This window comes from Perca fluviatilis, chromosome 16 (genome assembly GCF_010015445.1).
Source record: "Perca fluviatilis chromosome 16, GENO_Pfluv_1.0, whole genome shotgun sequence".
In the NCBI taxonomy this organism is placed as follows: Eukaryota; Metazoa; Chordata; class Actinopteri; order Perciformes; family Percidae; genus Perca; species Perca fluviatilis.
Window position 1 is genome coordinate 8,477,756 of NC_053127.1, and position 23,608 is coordinate 8,501,363.

Below are 23,608 nucleotides of genomic sequence, written 5' to 3' on the forward strand. Positions count from 1 at the left end.
TGCTTCACACACAATAAATCTTGCAGTTTAAAAAGGGACACTCCTTTTTTTTAAATTTTTTAACATGAAATCTGTGTCTGTGTGCAGAAGCATAGAACAACAAAGTCATGACGTACAGTATAAACTGGCCTCTGTAACTCAAAGTAAACTCTCATTCAGCTTTCCTTTCATCTGTCTTTTGGAGAAAAAAATGAAGTGTGTTCGTGGGGTTGACTTTTCATATTCTTAAACAAATTTGCATCAACTACACCAGTTGCCACAAGAAATCGAAACCTTTTGATTTTGAAAAAAACTATTTATTTGTCAGCACAGAAAAAATTACAGCTTCCACGAACAAACTCCATAATATATATACTCCACGTAATATAACAATATTTGCTGTCGAAAAACTCCGCTGGCTAGCGCGACAAAAGGTAAATCGTCATGCAGCGAAAATGACTACAAACAAATAAAGATTGTGGTTTGGATTCAAAACACCAGTTCCCTTAACTAGTACTCCCGGGACACGAACATGCGTTTCGTGGGTGAAAGTCTTGTGTTTTCTCCGGGACACGAGCTCCGCTCACCTGCCTCAAAAACGTTGAATACATACAAATTACAGTGCATTACTTTTTCGAAGCTTTATGTTTAAATGATTCATGAACAGCTAGTTGCATGTTGAAAGCAGAGGCAGGGACTATTACAGTCCACTTTTACAGTCCGTAGTTGGTTCATGGTTTATAACTTTGTAACACTGGACTGTGAAGAATGAGAGTCATCCGTCTTTCCAGCAATGGCTCTCATTGAAGTCTCTAAAACAGGCGCCTTAATTAATTTCAGCTCTGGAGAGGCCCCATTTTTGGAAGTGCAATGACCTTCAAAAGTGTGCAGTGTCCTCCTTTCCCTCTTACAGCTTTATGGATCGACACTTCTGCACAAGCTGTTCCACTCTGCTGCTAGTCCAAAGTGCCAGGCTGTCTTTGTTCACACAAGGTGCCCATTAATTCAGATGATGAGTCACATGTTTGTGGAGCTGAATGCAAAGCAGTTCAGCACTCGTTATAGTCCAGGGTCCTCTACCTATCTGACCTTGAAACATTTATTTTAAAGCTGCTGAATAGGTGGAGAGAAGAGCAAGATGAGCCTAAAGCAACCACACACAGAATCATTAATTTATCTGAATCTGAATGAGCGCCTGGAGAAAAGTGTAAAAGTGATGGATTTTATCACGGTAAAGAGTTTATGTTTAAGTAACTGGAATTTAACCCATTTTCGGCTTTATTGTACATTAATGTAAGGCTGTCTAACGTCACTGTCGGGTGAAAACCCTATATGTCCAAAACTGTTGTTATTCAGGAAATGAAAAAGGCAAAAAAAAACAACGTAAAGGGTGACCAATAGCATCAATTTATGGAAAAAAAAGACGAAATATAAAGATAAAAGGTTTCTGCTCTACAGCTAAGATAAGGAACAATAAAGAGGTAATAAATTAAATTGTATCAGCTCACTATTTTATCAAATCGATAGTCTTTCATTGCCAGACCCTCCTCCATGGCGCTGCGGAGGAGGGTCTGGCTAGTCCACACAGCATTCCGGGATGGGAGAAAAACGTGCTCTGGTTTATTGTCATTTCTTTAAACCTATCACAAACGTCTTGGACGGAGCCACGGCGCCTCTGCAAAATAGCCTCGGGAAGGAACTTGTTTTGGTGGAACGTGTGTACGCTTAAAAGTAGTTTTAGTCGTGCAACAGAAAACTCAGATTGGACAGATAGTCTAGCTAGCTGTCTGGATTTACCCTGCAGAGATCTGAGGAGCAGTTAACCATAGTCCTCACAAATCCACCAGAGTTTAAAATTACAACACAAAGAAAGCGGAAGGTAACGGACATCTGGCTGAAAAGAGGGACATCCGGCAGAATTTTTGGCGGCACCGGAGCAATCCTGGAAGTGGAACGTCGTGGATATAGACTATCAAATCAGTAGCTCTGTAGTTAAAAGTGCCACTATCTCTTATTTAATTAAATTTGTATAGGATTTTAGGTGACAAAATTGATTACTTTAATGAACTATTATGTTGAGTCTGCCCTGTGTGTGGTGCTAGAGGGAAGCAGCGGGGTGGGGTCATTAAATGAAAAGTTGTACTGTTTTAAGTAGGGGCTGCAACTAATGATTATCTTTAATATCGATATATCTGTCAAACATTTTCACCAGTAATCTTTTAATCGTTTAGTCTGAAAGAGAGAAAAATGCCCATCACAAGTTTTCCGAGCAAAACTTGCTCGTTTTGTCTGTCCAAAACCAATTTACGATTTTATAAAACCAAGCTTACCTGCAAATATTCACATTATAGAAGATGAAAGATTAGAACATGGACACAGTGTGTAGGGTATTGAGAGGGGACCCCCTAACACCTGTTACACCGCTGAACGGCATGCTGGGTACAGCTAGCTCTCGGTCGCTTAAGAAAACAAATTAAGAAAGAGAGACCGGAGATGTTACATTGTAGCAAACTCAAAACATTTCAAGATTCAGTGATGTATCTTTCAGAATGAATACTTGTGTTTCCAGAAATAGCCTGGTCCCAAATAGCTAGCTTAAGCAAATGACGCAACTATGTCATGGCAGGTGTATCGCTCAGGACCCAAGGTAGTTGTTTGGATGAGCGGTTCTCCAGAAAGCTGAAAGCAGCAAAACTGGAGATAAAGAAACCACCTGGTTCTTTCCTATGCTGAGTATGAAAACCAGACTCTTAAAATACTGAAAAGATTACATAAAAGAATTGGCTGCTTGAAAATGTCTGTGATTTTATTAACAAAGTAAGGATTTGAAATTTAATTTAAGTTTGTTAAGCATTACAGGGGCGAGGTTACATTTATTTAGGAGATGTTTCACAACAGCTGTTTTCTGCCAGTAAGCAGAGAGCGGTTCACAATCCAGGAGCATTTTCGACCTCTAAGCAATTTAATACTCTGTCGAAACAGATGGTTGGGAAAGGATCAAGTCAGCACGTTGTGGCTTGAATTTCTTTTACACACTCAAACATTTGACTTTTGACAGCCTTGAAGGAAATCTTGTGACCGTGGTGTGCCGGGGCTACATGTCGATGTAGAATATCAAGGTATGAGAAATGAGTCCATTACAGAGAAAATGTTTGAATCCTGGCAGTTTTTAACCAACGTGTCTGCAGCAGAGAGGATGAACAGGCCGAGGGGCAGGACAGTAGATGTGTTCAGGTCAAGGCTGGCGATATTCTATTATCAATTTTAAATGTCAAATGATCCCCCAAAAAATACCAAAAACCAACAATGACTTTATCCTACTAATCCATATCTCCTTACTGTGCCATATATCTCCATACATGCACAGCTGAAAATATCCCCAACGTGTATTGGTGTATTAAAGCCATGCGTAGCCTATAGCGTCAACTTCTGACCAAACTACGCTGTAGTTCGCTGTATTCACTCTAATCCAGTTGATGAAAACACTTTAAAAAGTTTGCTTAAAATTAGCTTGGAAACACGGCTACGGTTATGTGACTCACAGTTGGCAACCAAACGGAGGAACGTCTGCACTCAATTGTACGGCTTAGTGTATTTAGTGTACAGCGTAGTTTTGCGGGCTGCCATTTAAAAATAAAAAATCTGGGGTACCAGGTACTATCCACAACTTTCGCTCGTGAAAAACAAAACAAAAACAAGTCGATAAGAGTCGAGACAAGCCTTACCATGCAGTGCAGTGTTTCCTTTAGGCTTTTTTTTAGCAGTGGGGGCAGGTCTGTCCGAACAACAACTGGACACGTCCAATAACTAAATAGTTCTACTTGTTGTTAAACTGCAATGTGAGCGGCAGCCAACAGGGGGGGTACATTATGTCGGCAGGATAATTTTTAAAAGGCAACCGCGACTAAATTTTTTTAAATTGATACCGTGGTGGCAGAGATTTTGTTGTGGTGGGCCGCCACTACAAAATCAACATAGAGGAAACACTGCAGTGGAAAAAGGGCGTTATACTGCTCAAGACGTGGGAATTAACGCATTGCTGACACAGAAAACACAATTTATGTAAAAACTGGTAAAAGATTATAACATTAAAAAAGAAACTTCCAGAGATAGTTAAGTTCAGGGCATGATGTGGCTCGCCCCAATCCGCCAATAATCCAGCTGGTAGATTACATAATACTGCCTTAAGGCTTTGTGCAGAGTAGCGCTGGGTCTGCTCAAAAACCTCAGAGGGAATAATTACATGCAACTTCTCCAGTACACTGTGGAGGCTGAGCAGAGGCTGGAGGCTGATCTGGAAACTGACTACACTACAACAGAGACACAACACAACCATTTCAAAACGCCTCATTGTTCTTGCAGTGTGTCACCTTTAATTCTCCAGTTGCTGTCACGTCTTGTTGAAATAGTAGACCCACTGCCTACACAACTCTCAAGAGATGTACTGCAGGTTGTGTGGAGGTTTTCTTTCTAATTTTATGACTGATTAGACACGCCTCTCTGCAGCCAACATTGTGCACTTCATCGTTAAGTGGACCACGGCATCGCAACTGCATGCAGCAGCACTCTGTGACGTCTGCAGTCACAAGTCGCTCCATCATTTCCTCGCTGTTTGAAGTGCACAGTGTTACATCAGCAGGGCTCCCAAAAACATCCAGAGGTGTACTTTGGTTAAAACCGCTGAGAGGGCAAAACACACTCTTTGTTGACATCTGCTGGTCTTGAGCTGCCGGATAACCACGCTGATTAGTTTTTACCATTTACCGAAGATGTGTACAAGTAAAAGTCCTGCATTGAAAGTGTTCCTTTAGTAATAAGTTTAATCATGAAAATGTAGTTAAAGTATGAAAAGTATAAAAATGTCCCCTGTGACTGTTATACTACTATATATTCTATCATTAGATTATTATTACTGAGCATTAATGTAAAAGCAGGATTTTACTGTTGGAGTTGGATGAGCTGGAGCTCATTTTAAAACTATTAACTAATGATTTTCATTATGGATTCATCTGCTGATTATTTTCTCCATTAATTGATTGATTGTTTGGTTTGTATAATTAGTGAAAATAGTGAGAAGTTACGTCACAATTACCCAGAGTTCAAAGTGACCCCTTCACAATATGTGTTTTGTCCAACCAACAGTCCAGACCTCAACATTATTACTAATACATTAACGTTATTCACATTATATTAAAGGAAAAGCAGCTAATCTGATCATTGTTGGAACCATGAAATGTTTTTACATGTAAAATGACAAAACAATGAAAATAGTTAATCAATTAATCTACTAATTGTTTTAGCTGTACTCAGCTGTACATTTTTTGTGCAAAAAAAAATCTTAATTTATAAAGTACCTACCGCTGTCACATATCCGATATTTCCCGCTGAGATGTAGTGGCGTAGAAGCGTAAAGTGTTACGAGAAGAAATACAAGTACAAGTATAAGTACCTCTAATCTGCACTTACAATATTTGAGTAAATGTACTTAGTTACATTCCCCCACTGGTGAGACAACACATCTGTACAGAACCACTTTTGTTCTACAGTCATGCACTAAGTCAAATTTTGACGTATTTCATGCCGTGTTGATGTGTTTGTATGAAAGCAGTCATCAACAACCACAGCTCTACAGAATCTCCACTAGGGTGGTGTTATTAAAGAATATGTCTCGTGTTAGTCCACAAATCCAATGAAAAGAAGAAAACCAACAATGAATTGATGCTGCTAACAAGTAGCGTCTGTGTAGCCAAAGACTGAGTCCTCTGTCACATAGAGCTCCATTGTGATCCAAAAAAACCCACTTCAATGAGCCACACTGTTACACTGGGTGACATGTTCCTTCGTTACAATGAACACGCACACGCTCGTGCATGCGCACACACACGCACCAACGCTCCAACAATCATGACTTCGCGTAAACATACACGCTGACTTTCTTAAGCCAAGTGGCGTGTTATCTGTACACATTTTGAGCTCTAGGAGTGTATGTCTACGCTGTATACAGCGAACGTAAACATACACGCCATGTGGCGTGTTATCACCGTCTTGCCGTGTTATCGCGAGAAGAACGCTACGGTTGGGTTTAGGAAAAGAACAATGGGGTTGGTTTTACACAAACAAGAGAGCGAGGAAACGCCACACGCGGGACGCGATGCCCGCTCTCCCCTCCACCACCCCAACAAACTTCCCTTTGCGGATTTTCGCCGTTTCATACCACTCCCTACGGGGTAAATTCACACGCAATCGCAAGGTAATGTAAGTCAATGGAGGCCAAACGGCCTTGATAAACACGCTAAAAAGCGATTATGCGTCTTGATAACACGCCAAAATGGCATATGAATTGGCGTGTAATACATACGCCACTTCATGAGATCAGTCTGCACGCACGCACGCACACACGCACGCACACACACACAAACACTGTAATTTACTTTGACCTAATCCCACATACACCGTCCTGCTGCTCCTAGATGCATATAACCCTGCCTACGCACAAAGACAGAAAAATGCCTCTCGGATCAGCTGGGAAATGCATCATCACAAAGCTGAAAACAGCGGTTTTTCTGACACTTTTGACTTTTTAGAGATACGTTGTTCTCAGAGGACAGCGACGCTACAAACATATGATGATCTTATAGGATATGATGCATTGCAGTAGATTAAACAACAGTACCCAACAGTATAATGGAGTTAAAAATTAGCACAACATTATACATCTACAGCAATAAAATGCGACATACACATTTAGTGCATTTTGCTGATAATACATTCGTACTTTTACTTTGGTAAGATTGTAACCTTGGTTGAGTTGACAAAGATCAGTTTAGTTTAGATGAAGCATCAGTGGATTCCTACCGCTCACCATTAGATAACCAGAAAGCCAAGCAGCAGACTAGGCCACATTGTGTGTGTGTGTGTGTGTGTGTGTGTGTGTGTGTGTGTGTGTGTGTGTGTGTGTGTGTGTGTGTGTTTTTGTTTGTTGTGTGTGTGTTGTGTGTGTGTGTGTGTGTGTGTGTGTGTGTGTGTGTGTGTGTGTGTGTGTGTGTGTGTGTGTGTGTGTGTGTGTGTGTGTGTGTGTGCAGGAGACAAATGTATTCATCAAAGTCATTTGAAAGCCATCTTAGAGGAGAAGCAGTAAAATGCTTTGATTTAAGGGTTACTGGCGCTCTCTGTGTTATGTAATCCTGTTATGCCCTCTTGAGAATACTGTGCTCACATAACCACAGTTGTTAGAAACACACTAAATTCAATGTTTTTCCTTCAACCACGTTTTGTAAAATTGGATACAAATAAATATTTGGGATTGGAAAGAGCCAGAGGATTTTCCCTCCCTTCTAGAAAAGGCTTCTCTTGGTTTAACATGAGGGCCGTCTGGTACAAGACATATCAATAGAGCCGTGTGCGTTCCAGTACATCTACACTCTCACCTCCACTTGGCACAGAAAAGGTTCAATATTTAGAATAATGAAGTGGGAGCCTGTTCTCCGGGTTTGGCAACAGGACGGCCGACACGATTTACTGTCAGTCACTCACTTCTGTGTTGCTATAGAGACAACCTTGTTGCTCCATACCGGGGCTAATTCTGTAGAAAAGAACAAGCTTGTAGAAAGCAAAAAAAAAAACATGACTGCATGCATGAGTCATCTGCTAACACATACACTCAGAGCTCTCCAGTTTTATCACTGCGAGCAGCCTGTCAAAGCCCCCCTGCACGATTATTGTAGCTAAACGCACCACACGAGAGAACAGAAGCAACACCAGACTGTGCTAAAGACCACCTGTCAAAGCTGCAGCCCTGGTACGTTTTAACCAGGGGGGGCCTGGGGGTTATGCTGTGAAAATTGGACGGAAAATAATATAATTAATTAAGGGAATTAATCAACAACTATTCTGATAATCAAGTCAATTTTTGGCGAATATACCAAATGTTTAGGATTTTCTGCTTGTCTCTGTTTTATATCAGAATGAACTAAATATGTTTTGGTTTTGGACCGTTTTTATAGTTGACAAAACAAGACATTTGAAGATGTTACCGTGGACTCTGGCAATCCGGGATGGACATTAGATTAGATTCAACTTTACTTTTGTCATTGCAGAGAAAACGAAATGCAGTTCAGCATCTAACCTAAAGTGCAAAAAGCTGTATAAATAGTAAAGTAATGGACAGTAATTTCTTTGCACTTTTGCATTTTATTGACCAAACAGTACAATAATTAAAAAGAAAATTGATTGATCAATAAAACATTGGGAGATTATCGACAATGACAGTTTAGTTGCAGCCCTAGTATTTTATTCTTAAATTCACATTTAATTCATCATGATCTTCTTCCAAGCTGACTCCCTGACACTGAAGGTATTTGGGCAGAGGAAGTGAAATAATAAAGTCAAATACTTAAGCAAATAGCTCACGACAGGACCGGCAACTAACTGATCGAGGCAGCGGTGGAACATCAACTCCCGTGTTCTGCAAGTAAAATTACTGTTTTTGCCAAAGTCTGTCAGAGTCTGGTGGCTTTGAAGAGAGCCGAGATAACAGCTTCAGTTCCCCGTCGTAAAGGGCTGCCTGACGGCAAGGTAAAGCGCTGAAAATATTGGGTTACACTTTACTTGAAGATATCTACGTAAGAGTGACATGACACTGTCATGAACGTGTTATAAACAAGTCATAAACGTTAATGACATAATGCTTCATTAAGTGTCATTCGGTTATGGTCAAGTTAGTTAGGGTTCATGTGACCGTGTCATGTCACTCTTATGTAGATACCTTCAAGTAAAGTGTTATTGTAAATAGAGCGTACACTTAAAGGGATACTTGGCCGATTTTAAACCAGCTCCGTATCCTGGCAGCGTGTGCAGATGAACGGCTTCCCTCCATGGCACTCAGTTCGTTAGTTGTTAATGTTTTTTTCTCAGACGAAATGATACTTATCGAATCGTAGCCGTTGTATATGGTTAGTATATCACGGCTATGAACCAATCAGATTGATTGATTTGAGCTACCCGTTTCATAATAGCTAAACCTATCACTGTAAACTGTGGTATTAAATGCGTTAAGTTCAACAAATATTCTGAATAAAGTTGTTTAGCGTACCTCAATAGTAATAGAAGAAGAAGAAGAGCATTTCATTATTGCTTTCTTTACTTTATTCATCTTTATTGGAAAATTGTAACATTTTATGTTTTATTGCATAAAATGTGACTAAATTTGGATGTGACTGTAATGAGGAGATCATATTGTGTTTTTGTGTCGAGGTCCTTTAAATCTTAACACTGTTTTCTTTTGATTTTAAATATTGAAATCATGACTCTAGCCAGAATTTTTTTTATAACTTGTTGTCAAACGATTGTGAAAGTGCACTCCAACATTTGATCTTACTTTGTGTTTATTATTTAAACATTTGAATACATTTTTCATATGATTTATTTTAAGGGGACTTCAAAAAGTTCGGGAAAAGTATTATGAGAAATTTCACAGTTCTAGGTGTTTTCACTCTTGATTTGTTTAACCGTTTTACTGTATTTTAAGTTCACAACATCTTTCCAAAAGCCAATGAGTAATCATGTTAAATACTCGTGATTTCAGTATTGACCAAAATAATTGTGACTATGATTTTTTTCTATAATCAAGCAGTGCTAATCTTTAGCCTGCTATGCTATACATAAATACATACAGTATATAAATCAATTTGTCCTTTTCAAAGTGTTGAGTTGATTCTCTGAAATTTTGGGGTCTCTTATTGTGGTCCTTGTTCTTGTGAGCTGTGTATGTGGGTGTGCATGTATTTACCACCATAGTTATTTTCAAATATTCAAATTTAAAATGAAGAGAAAGACCAGAACACTTTGTAAAATAGAGTCTGGTGAAAAAAGCATCACTACAGATGTATATTTTGATGACCAGTTGGACCAGCGCTGGTCGTTTATCTAGTCGGTGGTGTTGTTGCAGTGTGATGGTGTGAACTGAGATTAAGCTCTCCTTTAAGCCTCCTCCGCTCCAAATGACCTCACTGTGATGCACAAGCCACGGGGAACCGCCATTGGTGCGCCATGTGTTCTCCTGCGTGACCTGCAGCCAATCAGAGCCTCTCAGCTCAGCATCCACCCCCACAGGGCAGCCAATGGTGGAATGAGGAGAGCAGAAAGAGCGAGAGATGACAATGTTTCTATGAATGGAAACATGGAGGAGAGGACACTTGTGACGAACAAACCCAAATACTGACAGTTAGACTCTCCCTACACCCTCATCTCTTCATTTTCTTTATTTCTTCCTTTATCTTTGCGTTTTTAAAACATGTAGTATAATGTAGTAAACCGACACAGTGACTAACCTTTCATTTGCATCTTTAATTAAAAAAAATGTTTTATTGCCCTGTGCAAGTCTTTCTCATTGGTTAACACTGTACGTTTCTGTTCATAGAGAATACTGCAGAGATCAAGCCTTAAAACTAACTAACATATGGTTCAGAGGATCAATTGAAATGTTCATTAACAGGGAGATAGTCTTGCATCGCCAGACCTTCCTCCACAGCACTGCAGAGGAGGGTCTGGCTAGTCCACACAGCATTCCAGGATAGGAGAAAAACGTGCTCTGGTTTATTGGCATTTCTTTACAACTGTCCTGGGCGGCGCTATAATAATGTTACAATAATGTTACTCGTCTCTCAACTTACTTTGTGATATATTCAATCTGCTCCTCATCATTTCACCCGCAGCTTTCAGCTAAAACCGAGTGTACGGTGGTCTGAAGTATGCATGAAGAGCGCGCATTTTCACCGCACATTCTTCCTTTTATAAATACCAGTTACTCCAACAGGTTATTTGCTCAAGCAGCAATTACGACTCATATTTACGCTTATAGTGGCAGCGCCCTCTAGCTCTAGTGGCCGTTGTAATTATGACAAGAGCAAAGCAGAAAGTTGAAGGTTTGGGTGGTGGATGAGTAAAAGAAACACGGTTTATATCCCGTTTGAAAATAAAATGTAAATGGCGAATTTGTTTTCACTTTACGGAACAAACGGAGGTACGTCACGTCAGCTTCACGTCTGTAACCAAAAGTGAAGTAACATCTGATTTCAACCCAAACCACAAGGTTTTTCTAAACCTAACCAAACGACTGCTTTCACAACTTTAACATCGTGTTTAAAGCTTTAGTGCGTAACTGTTTTATGTTAATGAACGTCCGTTACATTCAAGGCATTGCCAAATGAGTTGCTACAAAGCTAATTAAGACTATCAGCTCCACACAACTCTCTCTGGATTTCTCAGTATGACTGTGTTCAGAAGATTGTAGCGTCTGGTGACTATCGTGCGCAGAAACTCGAGTGAAGATAATGACCTCTTCTGAAGAGTCCATCATGTTTTTTTTATCCTCCGTGTCCTCCTTGGCTACTAGCAACTGCATGGAGGAGGGGTGGGGGTGGGGGTGAAGCGCTATTACAGAAGGCTTGTTTCATGTGGATGTGCCGACAGTTTGGTTGTCATTACTAAGAGTTCCTCATGGGGGAGACAGAAACTACACACTATAGCTTTAAAACTGCGACCGTTACATCTGGTTCAGATATGAGGACAGAAAACACTCCTGAGGGTCGTATCAGAGGGCAGGAATGAACAACCTATATCATTGTATGGTTTGGAGGACTTGTTGGTGGGAAAAGGTGTACGCGTGGTTTCCATGGTCTCCTTGTCAAGATTTCTTTGACTTGATGGTGGCACCGGACTGAGATGTCTGTAAAGTTATGATTTAATTCAGGATTACTCCTGAGTCAATCCTTAAGAAGGACAACAAATATAGCTGCCACATTTTCAAGGAGGTTACTGCATTATGGGGTCATGCTTTCGCTACTCTGTTCCTGATGTTCCAGCCCTTGACCCAGTTTGGAAAATCAAGGACCCGACGACAAATAAGTTTCTAAAGTGAGGCAGGAATTAAAAGACTGGATTTGCATATGTCTGGTCCAGATAGCCTTATTTATGATGCCAACAGTGGCAGCAGTTTAAAAAACATTTACACTTTTAACAAGAATAACTCCAATATACAAGCCATTTCAACCATTTTCTAACTGGAGATTTTCTGCATTGGTCCACAAATATGTAATATGTACCTAATTTCTAGGGATACAGGGTTATCCAGATGACATGTTAACACCAGGTGTGAACTGGATCTTACTGTCTCTGACTCTTTATGGTTAAAATGTTTATGCATGATGTGGAGAAACACATCACGAATTGTCTGGATATATTCTGATAGTGTCAGGAGGGAATGAGTAATTGCCTTTTTAATACATTTAACTATTTCTGAATATAATATGGTCGTCAGTGGAGTTATTTGTAGTTTCAGCGGTTGCTATGGAGAGAGGAACAATCCCTGTTGTGTCTCAACTTTACATTTGAACTTTTTCCAACACTACAGCATACGGAGTAAAAAAAAAAAGATAGGTGAGGCAGATTGTAACTGCAGATATTAAAAGCAAACTAGTTTCCTGTTTTTGATGTTGACAATAGCAAGACTTTTGATATGGCATGTTTCATTTCAAGGGAAATACAGAGACCTTTAGCAGTGTGTTTACATAATAAATAAATAAATAAATAAATATCAAATGCAATTTAAAAAACCCCCATAAAATAAGGTAATCTAATGTTTTTACTAAGCTTAACTTTGGAGCTGATCTAATGGCAGTGTCCCGTGTGAAAGCAAGTCCACGTTGACTCATTTTAACCAATTAGAACTGACTTTTGTTACATAACTTATGAAATACCTATGTGCTTATGTACGCCACATACGTAACAAATGAAACAAAACAAGATTTTCCTAAACCTAACTAAGTAGTTGTGTTGCCTAAACAGGTTCTACACAGCAGGGACTTTTGCAGGCGCACTGATCCCTGTAGTGTTACTGGACATTCGTAGGATAACGCACAACTAATTGTGGATAACTTTTGGTTAAAAAAATATCACACAAACCTTGTAGGAGGATACTTTGAGTTGTGTGTTTGTTGCTGCGCTAAATTATAAATTATGAAACCGCATAACAAAATCCTGTAAAATCATATGTGGGTTTAGAGGAGACTTTTATTCTGAAAGGTACAGATCAAAATATCTTTTTCCCTCGCCTACTAAAGTGTTGCTAATATATGTATTATTTAGGGGAGTAAATCATGTAGAATTTGTACGCTTTTCTAAAAAGAGGAACAGGAAGTTTAGCGATTAGTGCTTTATTTCACAAACTGTATGTGCTGTTTTACCCCTCCTTTTTTATTCCAGACTTTTCTCTGGGAAAGCACAGAGAGCATTTATGCATCAGGACACTATGAAGGCTTTGTTTCTCTACCCATTACAGTTTCACCCACTTTGCATGTTTAACAGATGATCTAAGAGGTCTGGCAGGCCCGTATATGACGAAGCATGTCAGAGATACGCTATGGAACAAAACCACGGACAAGAATTAGAGATGGCCCGATACCATTTTTTGCTTCCCGATACCGATTCCGATACCTGAACTTAAGTATCGGCCGATACAGAGTACCGATCCGATACCAGTGTGTCATGTATTTTATTATGTTTTAACAACAGTATACTACTATCCCTGTATGGATGTGATATGATTTCTATCTTTGTTGTCGGTCTGGCTCAGGTTAAACTCTTTGTGAAACAGGAACAAACACAAACAATGAATGCCCCAGAACTTTCTTTTATTCTCCAGTTTGACAGTCAGTTATAACGGGAAAACAACATAAATAAACTACTTTAACGTAGATTTTCTTAAGGACTTTATTACGTGGTATCGGATCGGTGCATAAACTCCAGTACTTACCGATACCAGCGTTTTAGGCAGTATTGAAACATCTCTAACAAGTATTCATAATCATATACTAAAATGAACTAGAAGCCAATGTAGAGATCTAAGGACTGGTGTCACATTTTGCTAAAATACTCTGACGCTAGTACATAGTCATACATTTAAACACAAACCTCTTCTCTTCGTTAGTTAGTTAGCAAGAGCAGAGCTGAATTCATTAAAGATGTTGAAGCGGTTTTCATTGATTACACCCATGTCATTTTACATAAGGGCCACAGAGGCCCTTTCGCACTTAATACACAGCTTTTAATTGTAGAATATGTGCCTGTGTTGTACTCAGCCAACCCAAGTTCATTTATTTGGGTAAATGAAATGCACTGCAATGACTAATTCAAGTGTGCAACATCACACCATCCAGCAGTTACTGAGCATATCTTTGAGGATTCAGCTGCAGCTTTACTACATTTTAAATTAATATGAACCAGCGTGGGCTGCATTTATGATTGTATGAATTAAAATATAAAAAAGACAACTAGAAGGGCACTCGAAGAGCACAGACCCCCGCCAAGGCCAAATGCCCTATCTCGTAATGTTTAAGAGAGTGAAAAATAATTTGTGTATCCATCCTGTTTGTCTGATCTGCTCCAACATGTAATGGGTTCTTCTTTTGCCCATGCTGCATCCTTCTACCAAGTTTCATGAAAATCGAGCCAGTAGTTTTTCCGTTACCCCGCAAACAGACAAACAAATCAAACTGAAAACAACAAACTTCTTAGTTAAGGCAATAAAAAGTCCAAAGAGTTTTTTTTTGTGTTCTGTGGGTAAATCTTGGGCTGCACTTAACAAAAAAGGGTTTAAATGGGAGAAACATGTAGTTGAACAGAATAATACATTTAGTGTATGTTTTTAGCAATTCCAAATCCAGATTATCATATTTGTCAGGAACAGACATAAATAAATACTTCTTATAGTTCTTTCAATTATACAGCACTGAAGCGCTCGCTACTTAAGAATTTTGTTGAGTTTTGTACTTGTGCATTATTCCAAATGTTTCCAACAATGTCTCAGAGAAATCTGTCCTTGTATTCAAGGTAACGGTCCGTTACATATAGGTCGCCTGTCGATGGCGCCATATTCCCTTTGTGCATCAGCGTCAGCGTTGTGGTTGTCATAGCTGTCATTGACGTCTCATCAGGTTTTAAGCCCCTTTTTATTGTTTTGAACTATATATTTTAACCGGATGAAGGATTTTAAACATCTGATGCCTGGATGTAAAGTTATCAGAGAAACATGCTGAGCAAATGTTAGCGGCAGCTTGCCTCGCAGCCCCTCCGGGACATCCTTTGTTGGCCGAACAGCGTCGGAGAAACACTGATTTTTAACGTGAAACTGCTTTAATAACGGTTTTAAACTTTGACTGATGAACACTGAAGGAATCCTAACCAGAAGAGGTGGACTGCAAAGACTGTAATGATCCCACGCTGCTTCATAGCAGCACTCCGTCTTTTGTTATAGCTTTGATTGAGAGGCCCCCTCCCCCCAAAAGGCAGAAAATTGCATATGGTGCTTTTGAATTGAATTTAAAAGTGCCAGCATCCAGAAGTTGGGTTGCCATGGTTACCTGCATCTGGAGTTGACCCAGTTATCTTGGTGAGTCATGTACAGCAAGCCTTCAGTCCTTCAAATGAACCCCCCCTCCCCCTCCTCCCACCCAACACTCTCGTTACTGTTGAGAGGAGACACACCTCCCTCCTCCAGCACAGGTGCACACACAGCTCTGCCGCTCTAAACAGAGTTACGCTGTTACCTACTGATTTTAGAGCGGCGAAGAAGAATTGATTTTTGTTTTGGTCTGCTCGCGGAGAGTTTAACGAGTAGTCAGAGCTAACGTTAGCAAAATGTCATCAATTTGGCAATATTTTACACTGGGAAATTACCACGTGTAAAATGGCAATGTGTACATTATGCAAAGCTTCTGTTATATGAGGGCTGGCACTAGTGTTGCCAATATCTTTTGAACTACTGCTTTATACTGTTACTGTACTATTTGAAATTTTAAATGTCTTTTATTTTCCTCAATTGTGGCTGCAGTTTTTTTAAATTCTTATTTATTTGTAGATGTATTTATTTATGTTCTTTTTCAGGTATGACTGACTAACTAACTTGATAATAAAAGAAAGTTCTATGACATTCATCCTCTGTACGTATTTGTTCTAATTTTACGAAGGGTTTAACCCGAGCCAGGCCATACAACATTGATAGCAATCATATCACATCCATACAGGGTTAGTTGTATACAACTAATACATTTTATTTTTAACACACTGGCATGAGATCAGTACTCCGAATCAGGAAGGAAAAAAAATGGTATTGGAACATCTCTAATAATATCTGCCATGTCACTGCCTTGGTCTGTTCTGTATTAGAAAGGAAAAGCTTACTTCTATTAAGGCTCTAAGAATAGCAAAACCACATTGTTATTCAGTCAAATAAACCGGCTGAATGATGAAGACATTGTTGATCTACACAGAGGATTACTATCCTAACATGATTTTTTTTCCCTCTGACCCATTCATAACTGTGTCGTCTCTCCCCACAGTAACTGCCCTTGCTCCCTGGCTGCAGCTCTAGCCAGGGCCACAGCGGACAGCCTCCTGCAGACTGACCTCTCCATCCACCTCCTCAATAAGACGGTAGAAGATGGAGCTGACCCATTACCACGTGAGTCCCAGAGGAGCCCACAAGACTGTGCTCTCTCTCTCTCTTTCACACACACACACATATATAGAGGCGCAGACAAAATTAGGTCTCACACACACACACACACACACACACACACACACACACACACACACACACACACACACAGTCCAACCACCAGGGCTTTGTCCCAGTTCTCCCTCGCAAAGCTGCATTAAGTGGTATTTGACCACTAGAAGGCAGAACTCCAAAACGTACTCACAGGCCAACAGATTGTCATTAAAATGTTCATCAGACTTTGTGTAATTACTTTCCCAGTACGCTGGTAGTTTTAATACTATTATAAATACATCAACTCTACTAAACATTGGGTTTGGTTTAACGGATATAGATTTAGATATCGTTGAATTCTATTACAGAAAATACAGCACGCAAATATATACAAATGCACGAGATAAACCTCACCACAGAGATTACTAAGTTATTATTTTACTTTGACTTGTACACATCATAATAAACTAAAACGACAGCAGCGGTGGAAGAAGTTCTCGGATACTTAACTTAAGTAAAAGTAGAAATACCAAAGTTTAAAAATAATCCCATACCTGCAAACTAGTCGCTTTTCGGCGAAAATCGCCGTTTTGAATGGGAAAATGTCATTTACTTGAATCGTGTAGATCTGAAGAGTTTTTATTTGGGGCCACTTAAATGCCTGCGCTTCTCTCTGAGGCTCCGAAAACGGACGTTAGAGGGCACTGAAACATCGCCGCACAGGACGCTAGTTAACACTACACTCGACAGCAGGTAACGTTAGCCTACCGTTAGCGAGCAGCCGGAGTAAACACGGTTAAAATGCTGACAGCTAAACGGTGTAAAGGTGTGTCTGTATTTCACTGGAGAGGATTGCAACATCGAGACGTACAACAGTCTGTAGAGCCGTTGTCTGAAAAACAACACTTACTCAACTCAGATGTTGCGTTCACTTGAAATTCGCCTCACCAGCCTCGTGCTGCATTCACAGTTGTTGTAAAATACCCTTTTCCCATTCAGTGGTTGTTTTTGTCGTTTAAAGTAAATGTCCTAAATTCAAAATGTTATTTAAGTAAAAGTACAGAAGTATTATCAACAAAATGTACTTAAAGTATCAAAGTACTCATTATGCAGATTGGCTCCTTTGACAGTGTTTAATTATTCTGTTTTAACTTAGAGAAACATGTAAGAGCATTTTAATGTTGTAGGTCATTTTAGATACTTTTTACACTACTGGGTAGATTAGTAGTATAGTACTGCATCATATTATAAAAGTATTTATGTTGTTTCATGTTAAAAGTAACTATAAGTATTATGGATGTCACAATACCAAAACTCTAGTAGTCCGTACCGATACCACCAAAAGTACACAATAAATGTAGTGGGGTAAAAAGTACAATATTTGGAATATAGTGGAGTAGAAGTATAAATTAGCAAAAAATGGAAACACTCAAGTAAAGTACAAGTATGTCAAAATTGTACTTAAGTACAGTACTTGAGTAAATGTACCTAAGGTGCGTTTCGATCGCCTATTGGTTCCCTGCAAAGTGGAGTACACGGGGTATTCGGCCACGTTAAGTAAGACACATTTATTTACATTATACATACGTTACATACATTTCATTTGAATCCGTTTTGTAATTGTACCAGTTTATGGTTATTATTTATTATTATTATATTATTTCAGTATTGTTAAATTTACACAGTAATGGCAATGTATCCAAGGTGTTTACGTTACGAGCTACCAGGCTAGCGCACGGAGGAAGTGACATTTACGTTGGTGACGTTGCAGGGTGTTTGGGTGGAGACTTTTTGTCGAGGGAAGTTCCTTTAACCGACGTTCCCTAAACAAGGAGTACACTGGGGAACGGAACGCAGCTCTAGTTACTGACAACACTTAAAGACGGACACTAAATTTGCGGGGAGCCATCTTTGTCGTTCTTCTTGTGCAAACATTTTTGCTTGTCTTGCCATAATCAGGATGGCGATTGCTAAAAACATAAGCACTGTGCACTGGAGAGCAGTTGTGTGATTTGGTTACATTTTGATGGGACTCAAACTGTTCTGCAGCACGCTGTGAGAGCTTTCTCAAAGTAAGTGTTGTATAACAGCCGATCAAAGCCTGTTTGACATCGCTTCACTGCACTCCACTGTTCATTTTCTTCCTTCAGTTATTTGCAAGGTGTTATGGGTAAGCCAAGATGCCAGACGCAGTGCTGAAACATCTTCATTTTGGAGCCAGAGGGGGGAAGGGGATGAACACAGTGAATTCTAGTATTGGGCTGTTTCATGTGCATGTACTGTACTTTTAGAAGGTGGAGGGAGAAAATGGGACACAGTGAAGGCTGGTCTGTCTCTAGCTCACTGATACCATGTTTGGGAGAGCAGCGTGAGAGAGAGGACAAAGGCAATGACATGATAGACTATTATACCTGCAGCTAACATTAGTAGGTCAAGCCCATGCACACACACAGCCTGTGTCTTTGTTATTAGAGAGAGATGAAGCCCTGATGCCACTTACGGGCTTGCCTCTGTTCCACTAACTTCTCAATGACAGTTTCTGAAAAAGTAAAACAGGTCCGTGGGGGGCGTAATTTTCACTGGGGATGGGGACTTTTCAAAACGTGATCCTTGACACAGCAGAACAATTTAATTAAAACCTTTTAGTTTAATTTACCTCCTAAAATGTCTGTAAACCGCATCACGTGACTGTCCGACCGCTAAAATCCAGATGAGAGAAGATAGGAGCTGTTAAAAAATGAGCTGACGTAAATTATGACGTTGTGCTCACAGCAATTAAGCTTCCTACCTTAAAGGGACCGTTTGGATTTCATGAAGTGAGGTTGCATGAGCTACTTCTCCATAGCCAGTGTACTACCTACAGTAGTTGGCGGTCGGCACACCTCTAGTTTGGAGAAGCAGGCAGGTGTACTGACACGGAAGTTAAGCGATGTACTGCTGTGGGTATTTTAGCCACCTAAAAAAAAATCAACATCAGTTTAAGAGTATGCTATATTTAGGATATTTTCACCGCTTTACCTTGCAGTCAGACAGCCATTTCCGACGAGGAAGCCACCAGACTCCTTTGACAAAAACAGTCATTTTTACCTCACAGAGCACAGGAGTTGCTCTACCGCTGCCTCCATCGGTTAGTTAGTTTGGGTTATTGTGTGACTTCGGTGTTTTAAAGGGTTAGTTCGGGTTCACCTAAGTCACACAATAACACTAACTAACTGACCAATCGATGCAGCGGTAGACCAGCAATTCACTGATGATGTTTTTGTCAAAGGAGTCTGGTGGCTTTGAAAACAGCACAGCTATATTCAACGGCTTTAGTTCCCCCGTGGCCAACGATTAATATAGAAAATAATTGGCAGATTTATTTATAGTGTAAAATAATTTGCACCCCATAGAGATCTCTCATTAAATGAAATAAATAGGTAGACCCTGAAATTAAATAATAGTTGTTAACAATTATTGTTTTGCCAAAAAGTCTTTACATGCACCATTTCCTGTGGGATGTCAGAGATATGAGGAGGTGACTACAAGTGCTATGACTTAGTTACCTTGTACACAACTGAGAAGCTTTTTGACTGTGTGTGTGTGTGTGTGTGTGTGTGTGTGTGTGTGTGTGTGTGTGTGTGTGTGTGTGTGTGTGTGTGTGTGTGTGTGTGTGTGTGTGTGTGTGTGTGTGTGTGTGTGTGTGTGTGTGTGTGTGTGTGTTTTAGAGATGGAGTCTGTGAAGCTGGCCTGGCTGGTGTTTAACAGACTGTTTGAGATGTGCTGCATCTGGCTGAAGGAGTTGCCTTTCCGGCGCCGTCCACAGCCGTACTACGAAACCTCCATCCACGCCATCAAGAACATGAGGCGTAAGATGGAGGACAAGCATGTCATCATCCCCGACTTCAACTCGCTCTTCAACATTCAGGTAGCTATGGCATGTCCACGCAAAAGCTTCATATTATAGCACCACTGCCAGTTGGTGTAAGTACATTTTCCTTTTTACTGTATTTCTTCCTTTAGTGCTGATTTTATATAGATTGTTCTATTTTATTGTTTATATTCTATTTTAATTTAAATATTTTGAATACCTGCCGTTGTTGTACTTGTATTTGTTGTTCAGATTCAGATTAGTTTATTGTCATTCAAACATGTTAAGCCATGAAGGCACGAAATTCGTTACCCAGGTCCAGCAGCATACACAATAAATAACATTCGCAGTGTCCTAGCTAAGATAAAAATAGACCCTCTCAATAATAAATAAAACCTATAATATATAGAACACATAGTTACAAACCAAGCAACAATTGTTAAAAGACTAGTGCATAAATAGCCGCATGCAGTCGCCGCAGTAAAAAGTGCAGACAGACTTAAGTCAGGGAGTTCATAAGCCTCACAGCCTCGGGAAGAAGCTGCACTTTAGCCTCGCTAACACAACTTGACGGTGGATCGTCCCAACAAATCAGAAACACACGTAAACTCTGTGACGCAGGTAAGCCACACCCACTTCAGCCTGGCGGCCAATAGGAAACGATTATGGCTTTACTACCTGCAGACCTGTAGCGTTAATGTGGTTATGTGTTGTTTAACATCAGCCATGGCTGACTGGCTGGTATGGTCTCTCAGGGTCAGGAGGAACAGGCTTACTTTGCGGTGTTTGACGGTCACGGCGGTGTGGACGCTGCCGTTTATGCCGCCAACCACCTCCACGTCAACTTGGTCCACCAGGAGTCGTTCAGCCAGGACCCGATCGAGGCACTCTGCAAAGCCTTCAAAGTCACGGATGAAGGCTTCGTGAAGAAGGCCGCACGAGAGGTAACCTCACCGGCAAACATAGTATTTAAACATAGAGTATTTGTTTACTAATACTACCACTACTGTTGTTATTATTATTACTGCTACTACTACTATTATTACTTTGTTTTGTTGTGTTTGTCATGTTTTTTTACACAACAAATGACTTAAATGATTATCAAAATATTTTCATCTGTATGTATGTAAGTAGTACTTACATAGTAATACACCAATAATATAATAGTATAGCACTCAGTGTAGCCACTCTGCATAATACGTACTTTTACTTCTGACTTTTTATTTTTACTTTTATACCTTGGTATTGCTGCTTTTACTTAAGTAAATTATTTGAAGGCTTCTTCCACCTCTAGTTGTTTTGTGTTAAAAGTAACGAATAACTACAGGTGTCAAATAAATGGATTTGCATAAAACTACAAAATTTTCCTCTGAGATGTAGTCCAGTATTTCAATTCAATTCAAACTTTATTTGTGACTCACAAAAGGGTCCACAGCAAAAAGACTAAACAAAAACAAATAAGTATAAAGTATCATAAAATGGACATACTAATACAATTGTACTTCAGTACAGTGCTTGAGTAAATGTACTTAGTTACATGTCTCCACTGCAACATTTAACTTTAAATTAAATTATATTCAGCCACCGTCCTTAAATAGTAGCCTAACGCTTAAAAAAACAGCAACCAAGGATTCCTTCTGTCATGCATTAATCCAGAATTATATTCATTTATAAATTACTCAGGACCACTGAAAACACACTAATTGACCCATTGCCTTTATTGTTTTGTGGTTATTTTGCTCCTTACAAAAATAAATGGAATTTCTTTTCACCAATTAGTAATCTGATGACCCTGATCCAGTATGAAGTAGTTGTGGTGCAGCAGCCGTTGGGTGTGCAAGCTGAATAAGCTGTAACGTGTGTCTGTGTTTGGCAGCACCTGCGTTGTGGCACGACGGGCGTGGTGACGTTCCTGCGGGGTCGGACGTTGTATGTGGCCTGGCTGGGAGACTCCCAGGTCATCCTGGTCAGGAAAGGACAGGTTGTTGAGCTGATGAAACCACACAAACCAGACAGAGAGGTAACTCACATATGCGCACACACACTATCCGGCACAAATCTGTCACTCCCACTGTACGCATGCTGACATGAAGAACAATAGCTGAAAGTGGATTGGTAGATTATATAGTATCATTATTTTACATACGCTACAGTTCAAAAGTTTGTAATCTCCTGCTACAAAAGCTGGTCTTTAATGCTTTTACGTTGTAGAAAGTCCTCACTACAAAAAGATGTTATTTAGTTTTGTACATGGAGAACAAAACACTGTACAATGGTTCAACCAGACTGACAACCAAAAGGGCAGAAAGAGACAAAGATCCCTTTAAGCGACAGCTAAATAAGAAAAGAAGATTGCTAAAAGAAACTGTGAGCGTAGCATCAGAATGTGTGCAGATTTAAATAGGAAGAGCTTCCTGTTTTAGTGTCAAGTATACAATAATACAGCCTACAAAAAAGCTGGAGTAAACAGGCGACATGTTGCTTTAGCAAAGCTCTTCTTCAAACTTCACAACAGGAACAGAAGGTTAGTCTAGGGTTAGCACTGTGGGAATATCAGCTGGACATACTATAGACTGACCCATCACAGTTTAAACATCTCCAATCTAACCACTGAGTAGACTGCAGAGGGCCCAAAGAAAAACACAACAACTCAACATTTAGAGCCACATTGCACCGTTGGGCTTCAATCATGATCGAGGATCACTTATGCTTTTCTGGACTGAAAAACTAATTCAACATCCAAGTTCAAACAGTATTCTCCCATCATGCAACACTATGGGGACATCCACTAAATGGAAGTTTGAGTCTTTTAATTCTTCATTTTTTGGGACCAAAACTATTTCAAATGTAAATAAAACATTTAGTGTGTGAATGTATCTGTTAAAAAGTTATATTGAACAGCTGATGCCAAACTTTTGAACGGAAGCGTATTTACAAATTTCATTACAGGCATTTGCACATAAATTTGTATTGCATTTTAACTTATAACTGGGATTTAAAATGACATTTAACATACTTGCTATGTGCTTCGTGTGCGTCTCCAGGATGAGAAGCTGAGGATCGAGGCTCTGGGGGGCTGTGTGATCTGGTTTGGCACATGGAGGGTTAACGGCAGTCTGTCTGTATCCAGAGCAATAGGTGAACTATTGATACTCAGTACACCACACATAGTACATATACACATTCACTAGACTGTCATATTTGTTTTCACTTTGTTTGCTGAAACAAGAGAA

The 23,608-nt window shown here is 39.8% G+C and overlaps 1 protein-coding gene across 1 annotated transcript in view; it reads left to right on the plus strand.

Annotated features, from left to right (window-relative positions):
• The window catches only part of ppm1e (protein phosphatase, Mg2+/Mn2+ dependent, 1E), a 46,504-nt gene that overhangs the window by 14,176 nt on the left and 8,720 nt on the right, over nt 1–23,608 (plus strand). Inside the window, exons 2-6 of the mRNA XM_039826355.1 lie at nt 16,374–16,495; nt 20,233–20,432; nt 21,131–21,319; nt 22,252–22,395; nt 23,420–23,513. Coding sequence (XP_039682289.1) covers nt 16,374–16,495; nt 20,233–20,432; nt 21,131–21,319; nt 22,252–22,395; nt 23,420–23,513 — 749 coding nt within the window. The remainder of the gene's footprint in view (nt 1–16,373; nt 16,496–20,232; nt 20,433–21,130; nt 21,320–22,251; nt 22,396–23,419; nt 23,514–23,608) is intronic.